This window comes from Macaca thibetana, chromosome 18 (assembly GCF_024542745.1).
Source record: "Macaca thibetana thibetana isolate TM-01 chromosome 18, ASM2454274v1, whole genome shotgun sequence".
NCBI classification, from domain to species: Eukaryota; Metazoa; Chordata; class Mammalia; order Primates; family Cercopithecidae; genus Macaca; species Macaca thibetana.
Genome location: NC_065595.1, coordinates 31,713,676 through 31,723,323, shown reverse-complemented (window position 1 = coordinate 31,723,323; position 9,648 = coordinate 31,713,676). Strand labels below are relative to the sequence as shown.

The window sequence follows — 9,648 nt, the reverse complement described above, 5'->3', positions numbered from 1 at the left end:
CACAGAACTACAATGGAAACAAGTTTCAGTTCAATGATAAAAAGCAAAAAGTGACCAGGCATGGTGGCCCACACCTGTAATCCCATCACTTTGGGAGGCCAAGGCGGGTGGATCACCTAAGGTCAGGAGTTTGAGACCAGCCTGACCAACATGATGAAACCCCATCTCTACTAAAAATACAAAATATTAGCCAGGTATGGTGGCAGGCGCCTGTAATCCCAGCTACTCAGGAGGCTCAGGAAGCAGAATTGCCTGAACCCGGGAGGCAGAGGCTGCAGTGAGCCGAGATCACTGCACTCCAGCCTGGGCAACAGAGCAAGACTCCATCTCCGGAAAAAAAAAAAAAAAAAAAAGCAAAAGCTACTTTGAGAGGTAGTGGGCTCCCCATCACATGTAAACAAGTTGGCCTGGATGACCACTTGGCATTAACGCCCTGGAGCATAAATCAACAATCAACATGTATTCATATTTCTTGCTACACAATCGTATTGTCATTCCCTTTAATGAAATTGTGGCGCCAGTAGGCTGTAGCGCTTTGGGTCATTTTTTGGCAAAACAGAAAGTTAGCTGTCCTATATTGGCCTTCCCAAAAGCTTTCATGAAATCATACAGGCTTATGATATCCAAAATCAAGGCCGGGCGCTGTGGCTCACGCCTGTAATCCCAGCACTTTGGGAGGCCGAGATGGGCGGATCACAAGGTCAGGAGATCGAGACCATCCTGGCTAACACGGTGAAACCCCGTCTCTACTAAAAATACAAAAATTAGCCGGGCGCGGTGGCGGGCGCCTGTAGTCCCATCCACACGGGAGGCTGAGGCAGGAGAATGGCGTGAACCCAGGAGGCGGAGCTTGCAGTGAGTGGAGATTGCGCCACCGCACTCCAGCCTGGGCAACAGAGCGAGACTCTGTCTCAAACAAAAACAAAAACAAACACAAAAACAAAATCTTAACCCCCACTTCAAAAGGCCCCCCTTCCTGGATATAAGGTTCAAAAGCCCTTACACAGACACCTGCACGGCCGTTAGTTTCGTACCCAATTTAGACCATCTCTTGTGCAAGATTTCCCGAATCTAAAACATGGCTCAGATCACGGCTCAGCAGCGAACCAAGGCAGGCTGATGCCAACACAGCACTGAAGAGGCATTTTGACTGCAAGTGCCACCAGGGCTGGGCTGGGGAAGGGGACTAGTGAACTGTCGCTTAAGTTCCACCAGACAAGGGAGGATACTGCAGAGTAGAACTTGGACTCTGTGACCTCTGTGGCCCAGGACAGTATTTGGGAGGGAGCCAGGAAGTGGCCTAGTCCCTCTGACCACCACTGACATTCAACCCCCACCTTCATCACCCCTCCAGGGCCTCAGGCCCAGGAAACTTCTCCTGGAATCCAGTCTGGCAGATGTATCTTAGGCTCGGGATTTAATGCCAAGCGAAGAGTTGGCAAGAACCAGATGAACCCAGGTTCTTGGGGCTAAATTTCCCCATCCATCCATCCATCCCTAATCCGGTCTCCTTCCCATCACCCTAGTTGTAATTCCTTGTCCTCAATTCTACAAGCTTTGAATTATCACCCACAGGGCTCCTGTAGGTTGTCTCCCATTACAAATTCAAGACACAAGGAGGGATGTCTGGGTAGCTGCAAGTCTTTCCAGCACTCTTGAAGACCAGGGCTGTTCTAGATGCCTCTGTTTTGTGGCCCATGTCTCCCCTCCTCCAAGCACTGGGCTGGGAAGACGCCAACTCAACTGAATTTCGATGAATACTCCTCCCCACTCCCTCCAAGCAGCAGAAGAAAAAGGAGCTGGAGGACAACATGAAATCAAGTGTACATTTTAAAAATCGTTTAATGGAACATAAACTCCTTTAGAAAAACATTCAGCTAGGTGATAACACCCATAGAAAAAAACACCAATTTTGTGTTTATCTTTTTTAATTTGGCATTTGTTATTTGCATTTATATTAAAGCAAAGTGCATCTTTTCTTTATTTTTCTTGTTTATACACATTGCACAATACATAAATAATGATGCTTATAAAACGTCTTTATATTTACAAGTAATAATATATTTATATATAACATAAAATACATTTTTTTCTTTAATAAATCTCAGGGTTTTTTTTCAGGAGTCCTTTCTCTCTCAAAGCACTACAATGCTAAATTTCCAATGAGAATGCTTCTCTTGTTCATTTAAACCTTTGTAGTTAGAAAAATAGCTTATGTTAAAGTCTAAACATGCTCATTGAGCTAAGAACAGTGTCAAAGTATCATACGAGTGTATGAGTTGTAGAAGAAATGAAAGAAGAGTTAGGTGTCAGCCTAGGATGGTACCTTGGGTTATGACGGACCAAATCCTTCTTGGAGGGAAGGGGACTGCTAAGCATGTCCCTCCCAGGGACGTCCCCGCTTGCTGGCCCAATAGCAGAGCTCAACACACAGGCTGGGAGCAGGGAGTGCTGAGCTGGTTTTCTAAGTCCGGGAAAAACCTGATGTCACCAGGGCAGGCAGGGGAGAGGCTGAGGGGAGAGGGCACTGGGTGAGCAATACTGTGATGGGGCTGCCCCGGCAGCCCTTAGGAAGCCCATTTCAGGGAGATCCAGGAGCAAATGGCCAAAAAAGAAAGACCTACAATGGCAGGGGCTGACGGGAAGGGAATAAGACAAGGATGAAAACAATTGATTCTGGTTCAGCCACTAGCAGGCTTGCTGCTCAGAAGCCTGTGGACAGGCCCGTGTCCTTGATGAGGGAGAGGAGGGGCAGGGGCTTTCCTAGGCTGGGGACACAGCCGTGCTCCTGGCAGCTGCTGGGACCCCTGCCGCCCAGGTACTGCCTCTGCCCCACTGAGCATGTCCAAGGAGCACGAGAGACACGGCTTGGGACTGCAAACCTCTCTGCTGGGGACATTCGTAAGAGACACAAAACAAAGCACATCGTCTCCCCATTTGCTGCTCCTGCACACGCGTGCACACACTCGTAGCCTCACACACACACACACACTCCTGACAAGTGAAATGATGACCGCCCCCCTTCATACGCTGCATTTGGTGGTGCTTGGATTTCTGCTTCCCCTCTTCCTATCAAGGTGTCCTGCCGATCATACCCACCCCCTCTTCCAAAAAACCCCCAACAATTCTTTTCATAAGCTATTTCTCAAAGAGCGAAACAAAACAGAACACAAACGAGGACAAGAAGAAGAAAACCAACCAGCCAACCAACAAACAAACAAAAAAACGACCAAAGAGTTTGCATGAAAAGCAAGCACTCAGGAGGAAAATATTAGCAGCAAAGTAGTTTGAAGTGTGGCCTGCTCAGCTCACGCTCTGTCCCCTCCACACGCGGCTACCGGCTGTTGAAGATGACCTCTAGCCAGCACGGGCAGCTGCTGATGAACTGGCGGGTGTAGCACTGGCCCCAGCCCTTCACAAAGCTGATCTGCACGGTAAAGCCCGTCCACGGCTGCTGCATAAACTCGTGGTCATTGGGCCGCTGCAGGCTGTACGCCTTCTCGTAGTCGAAAGCCTTGATGGAGAAACCGGGGAACACCTTGTGTACCAACAGCGTCCTGGAGTCCGGGTTGTCCAGTGTGGCGGACTTGATGAAGATGGGGTAACTGCTACGGTTGTACACCCACACGCCATCCACCTCCCGCGTCAGCTGGATGCCACAGCCGATTTTGCTCCGCACCTTCTGCACCAGCTGACTCTTGTTGTCCGAATTGAGCTGTCCGAGGCAAAAGCCATTCCCCTGAGGTAGATCATAGAAGATATCCAGAGAGGGCTCCTGGACACAGTAGAGCCTCCCCACTCTCGTCTTCTCCTCCCAGTATGCCACCACGCACCAGTGTGACCGATCCCCAGGCTCCAGAAGAAGTTGGGAATCTAGAAAACACAATGGCAGAGAGGGTTGGTGGGGACAGGCATTGGTGACTACTAGAATGAAGATACCCTCCACCCCGGTCACCAGCTCATCTCTCAGGACGAGACAGAAAGAAGGAGGCGGTGAGGATAGTCCTGGACTTGCCCAGGCTCTTACAGCCCTTTGACCAGGACCCTGCCTTTCTTTAAGCATAGGAAGCGCTGGGGGCTGCTTCTCTCCAGGCCCCTGCCTGTCAGGAGTCCAGTACACCAGCACCTGTGTCCACCTGGCCAACAAAGCCTCTTCTCTGCAGAGCACAGACTCAAAGACACCCTTAGTAACTTGGGTGGTCCAGTTTTAGGGCCGCAAAAAGCCTCAGCAACATGCTGGAGTTACAGATCTTTCAACCGGATGGAACCTTGAAGGCCAGCTCCTCCAGCCCCTTGTCATCCTGATGAGAAAACCAGGACCCAGACAGCCTGCTGCTGGAGTACCAGGGGATGACACAGCCAGAGCTAGAACCCAGGTGTCTAGACTCTGGGGCCACCTATGTGACGACGGTCTCTGGGTGCCTGTCACCCAGCTCTCAAATCAGTACCGTGGTCGTGAGGGACCTCTTTATCTGGTAAAAATAAAAATGAGAGTGGCTTGGGACAAAAACGTCTATATTCCTAATAGAAAAACAAGTCTCAGTGTGTCAGCAGCAGCCCTGTACACAAAGGGTGAATTCATGTCAAAATGCCAAATCACAACGTGCAGACCGGTATTAACCCAGGCTACCTTAACAAAGCTTCCTCCAGCCCAGACAGAAGATTATGTGTCTCAAATAGATGTGTTCCCCTTCTCTGCCGGCACCCCCGTCACCATGGGTGCCCCCTCTCTCCCCTCCTTCCACAGAAGCATCCGGAGCCTGCAGGGCGCCCTGCTCCGCCCTCATCCCTCCCCTGCAGGCCCCGCCCCGCTTCCCTACACAGGGCTCTTCCCACAGGCAGCCTGGGGGCTGGGGTGATTCTGGTAAGGTAATTTTCCTCAACAGGCGCTTGGAGGACTTTAAAAGGGGGGTCACACGGACGGAAAGGGAGCCCCGGCAGCGGGCATTCTGACTCCTCCTTAAGCAGGAGCCAGCGGGCAGGCCTCAGACTTGGGACCATAAATCTCCCCAGCCCAGCCAGACTGCAGGAACGCTGTGGTTTGTGGCAGCAGGGTGGAGACCGGAAGTCTTGTATTTGTTAACAAAAATGGGGACAGCAGAGGGGGGGAAGCAGAGGGGAAGGGCCCCATGTCGGTCAAGCCCTTGCCCTCGCTCCCTGCAGCCCCAGCTCCTCCCTCTCGGGAGCCTGGGGGGCACAAAGCAGGGGTTGAGTGTGAGATGTGTTTTGGTGTGGCCTTTGTATTCTGGAGTAACTGGGTTCAGAGTGAACGATGATGCGTTGCACCCTGCGGGGGGTCGACGGCGGAGGATGGGGCCGCATCCTGCTGCCCCAGCAGGCTGTGTAACTGGGGCAGCCCAGGACACCAACTCGCTCCAACTTTTCAGGCGTGTTAGGACCTGGGAACCCATTGGCTCCACTCAGTTGTTTTTTTTTTTTTTTTTTAAGTAGCAGCCAGCGTTGGATGGAGGTGCCCATCAGTAAGGCCGTACAAATGTGCACACTGCGGCCCGCTGAGGCAGCCACACACACACACCCTGAGTGGCGGTTCCCTACAGACGACCCCAGCTGGCCTTCCCAAATGCCTGCCCCAACAGCTCCACAAAAAGGGGACACTGAGGTCTCATTCCTTTCCCTCAACCCCCACCCCACTGAAAATCAACACCAGAAAACTGGCCGGTCACCGCCCCCCACTTATCTAGGAAGTCCAGTGGGTGTGCAAGACTGTGTCCATCATGTCAGTGTGTACGAGTGTGTGTTATATATGTTTCCGTGTGCACATACGTACTGGAACATATGGAAAACAAGACAGGGGCAGGGAGAAGGTGACTCATCAGCCATTTACTTGTTTCTGCAAAGTATCCATCAACTGCTAATAAACTTGTGAGCACTGGCAATCTTTGAATTTTCTTGCTGAGGGAGCTCAGCTCTGAAGGCTACACCAAAGACCCGAACGCCCATGGAGGGAAGGACACATTGGCATCACGTGTGAAGCGGGGCAGAAAGCCCTCTTCTGGGAGGCACAGGACATCCACCCTTTTGGTGGGGAGGAGGGTGTTTTGAAACACAAGAAGCTTTAGTTTATTTTCCCAATTCAGGACAACAAACCTGGCCTGGAAAGGAAGACTCAGGGAGTCGCTGGGAGGGAGGTGGGAGGGAGCGAGGATGGGAGACCTCAGCAGAGCCTCACAATGCTTTGTTTCATGCAGCGGGGACCCATGAAACCGGGCACCAGCCAACAGGAGGAGGAGGGGGAGGAGGAAGGGAGTGAGTGGAGTATGGACCTGAGATCGAGGTGCCCCCATGCCAAGCCTGTTAGCCACCTAGACAAGGGGTGGGAGCCTTGTCTGCCAAGGGCGGGGGCGTCTGGGGGCAGAGGAAGCTGGGTGGGGACTGGAGCCTGAGACCTGTAGCCGGAGGGGGAAGTATCAGGGGGGTTTCTGGTTCATCTGTGCAGCCCGCCAGCAATTTGCTGCCAGACACCCCCTGGAAAAAGCCCTTTTCTGCTGAGGTTAATGGCCCGGCCCAGAAAAACTGCAGTGCGTGGCTGTCAGCAGTGCGTGGAGGTCGTGAATGCCGCTGTGTTTGAACAAGGCCCCTGAAGTCCATTCGGTGCCCTAACCCACCGCACGGAGACTCCTGCCTGCTCCTCCCTCGCTGTCCCCTCCGGCTCCCCCACCAGCAGCCTCTGCCCTTCCGTTAGGACAGCTCCAGTCTCCTCCTGCCCGGCCTATTTCTAAGCACACACAAAAAAACAAGCTTTCCAGCAAAACCATTCGACAACAGCAAAGGCCCTTCCAACACACACCCTTGTGTGAACATCACACCTTCTGGGGACCCCGCACGACACCTCCCATTGCCAGTACAGAGATTCCCCTCTTTGCCCTGAATTCCCCGCCATTTGGGCTCATTTCTGGGAAATGCTCAGCTTCATCTTCACAGAAACACACTTCCCTGAATCGGGCCCACAGCCCGCACAGTCTCCCCACAAAGGTCTGTGTGGACGCTCTGCTCCCAGGGACTTCCCGGGCCACGTGTCGAGGGGCTGGGAAGTTCAATCAGTACAAGGACTAAGGAAGAGCCTTGGCCTCTCTCGCTGATATTTAACCTCCAAAGGCGAAACTCACAGTCCTTTGTTAACTTCCCTCAGCTTTATAACCTTTTCCGGTATTTTCCATAAACTTCTCCCCCTCCCCAGAAAACTGTACAGGGGCTTGTTTTAAAAGAGTATGTGCTCATTTTAAAGCATCCAAAAGAAAAGCTGTGCTGTAAAAAGCTCACTAATCAGATGCCTGCTCACAATTTTTTCTTTTTATTACAGTGTAGGGAATTTTTGGAGCAACACCAGAAAAATGCTGAATCTGCCTAAAATTCCTTTAAGGTGTTCCCCCACCTTCACCTTCCCCATTTCCCTTAAAGCATCAAATCCTCCCTTTAAAGGGAAAGGGGAGGTGGGCGTTGAGAAGGGAGAGGACCTCAGCCTCTGTTTGCGCTCCAATTGGGGAAGACCACTTAGCAAGGAGCTCCCTGACTCTCACAAAGAGTTATTTAATTACCCGGCTCATGAATGAACAGACCAGACCCTTCCAGGAGACCAGAGGCTCATGAATGAACCTCACACCCCAGGTCTCAATGGCACAGGGTGACCGGGCCTCAAGGCCACATTTTAGGTTAAGTAAGGAACTTTCCCCTTCTTAATTTTTTTTTTTTGAGACGGACCCTTGCTCTGTCGCCCAGGCTGGAGTGCGGTGGTGCAATCTCGGCTCACTGCCAGCTCCACCTCCCAGGTTCACGCCATTCTCTTGCCTCAGCCTCCTGAGTAGCTGGGACTACAGGCGCCCGCCACCACGCCCAGCTAATTTTTTGTATTTTTAGTAGAGATGAGGTTTCACCGTGTTAGCTAGGATGGTCTCGATCTCCTGACCTCGTGATCCACCCGCCTTGGCCTCCCAAAGTGCTGGGATTACAGGTGTGAGCCACCACACCCGGCCCCCTTCTTAAATTTTTAATTTGAAGGCGTCAGGAGAAGAAAAATGGGGGGAGGGAGGAAAGGCCTTGTTCAGTGCCTCAGCAATACCATTTCTGGTCTCCACCTGAAGGCAGAGGGCAGAGAGAGGCTCCAAGAACAGCCATGGGGTTCTGAGAACACGGGCAGGCATGGAAGAGAGGCTATACTGGGCCTGACTGGGCCCAGACACACAAAGGAGGTGCTTGTGGGGAGGGGGTTCCCAAGATTCCATTTAGGAACAAGGACAAGCTTGGGGAAAAAAGCCAGTAGAGACATGAACTCCATCAGCTGACACTCCATGGTTAAATGTGTCCAATTGCCAGAGTACTGGGAGCTGGGGTCAAAGGTGGGTGAGGAGGGGTCTCCACCAGCTCTCATCTCTGTGAGGCACTTGGATAATGAAGTAATATTCCTCTGCCAAAGTCCTACAGGGCCACGGGCTTATGAGCTCCCTCCTCTATGGTCCAACAGAGCAGAAGGCTGAGGACGGAGAAGTTGGGGAGGAAGAGCGTCTGGGCAGGCGTGGCCGCCTCCTGCAGGCCTCCCTGTGCCAATCAGGGGCAAACGAAGGGCAGAAATGTGGACATAACTTGCACCTGGCAACCTGGGAGCGCAAACATCACCACGCCTCGCCAACGCCAGGTCCAGGGTCCTTCTGTCCTCAGGACCCAGGCGCCGCCAACGGTTGCCTCATCCTGTCTCTCCCTCCATATCAGACATCTCAAAGGTTACCAGCACCCATTCCCTGCTCCCAACCCTGTCAGGAAATTGGCTGTTCTGATATCAACAAGCCCTCTTCAGGCACAAGCCTGAGATAAAAAGGGACTCCAGTGCCAATCTATCCCATCTATTCTCACCCCAAATCATCATAATTCACAAGGACCCTTGCTGGTCTCTTGTTTTCTAGGCAAATCCCCCCCGCAGCAACCCCACCAAATAGAGACCTGTAAAACTTGCTGAGACATCTGGGCTCACTTTAAGACCTGGGGCCGTCTCTAATCCACCATGCTCACAGCCTCATCCAGAAGAGGAAATAGGACCCCAGAGCTCCCTCAGACTCCTCAGGAAACACAGACAATGCTGGGGTTTAGAGCGAGTTCCTCATGGAGGAAACAAACCAAAATGTTTCAGGTAAACTCTGAGTTACTCAGAAAATGCTGGCACCCAACCCATCTCCACCACCCCACGCTCCTTCCCCAAACAGATCAGAGGATGAATCCTGGCTGGTGGAAGGTTGACCTGAGAACAATGGTTTTTTTTTTTCATGTTTTGCAACATCTCTAGTGAAGTGAGATAGCTGGACTTGGGGGTGGGCAGGGGGTGCCACAGGGTCTCCTTCAAAGGCCAGGCAGCTCTCTGGTTCCCGGGCCCAGTAGGCTTCGTTTCCACCCCTCGGGGATTTCTAGCCATGGCAGAACCCCTGCCCCCGTGCCAACCCCAGAGGTGAGCTGACCAGCTACAGACTCAGACACACCAACCTCGCATGCAGCCTTGGGGTAACTTCAGCTCATCCCTAAAACGGGGCTCCCCCAAGGCCAGCCTCATAAGGTTGCTGTACCAATTTGATGCAAAAGTGATTGAGGCCAGTTGAGGAGAGTGCTGCACACACGTTGGTCTCATCTCTGAGGCTCCTGGGTTCT

General features: G+C 52.3%; 1 protein-coding gene across 2 annotated transcripts in view; it reads right to left on the bottom strand.

Moving 5' to 3' along the window:
- Window positions 1–1,817: 1,817 nt before the first annotated feature.
- Window positions 1,818–9,648, bottom strand: part of SMAD7 (SMAD family member 7) — a 32,172-nt gene continuing 24,341 nt past the window's right edge. For both annotated transcript variants that reach the window (XM_050767173.1, XM_050767172.1), the window contains exon 4: window positions 1,818–3,873. In XM_050767173.1, coding sequence (XP_050623130.1) covers window positions 3,335–3,873 — 539 coding nt within the window. In that variant the 3' untranslated portion in view covers window positions 1,818–3,334. The remainder of the gene's footprint in view (window positions 3,874–9,648) is intronic.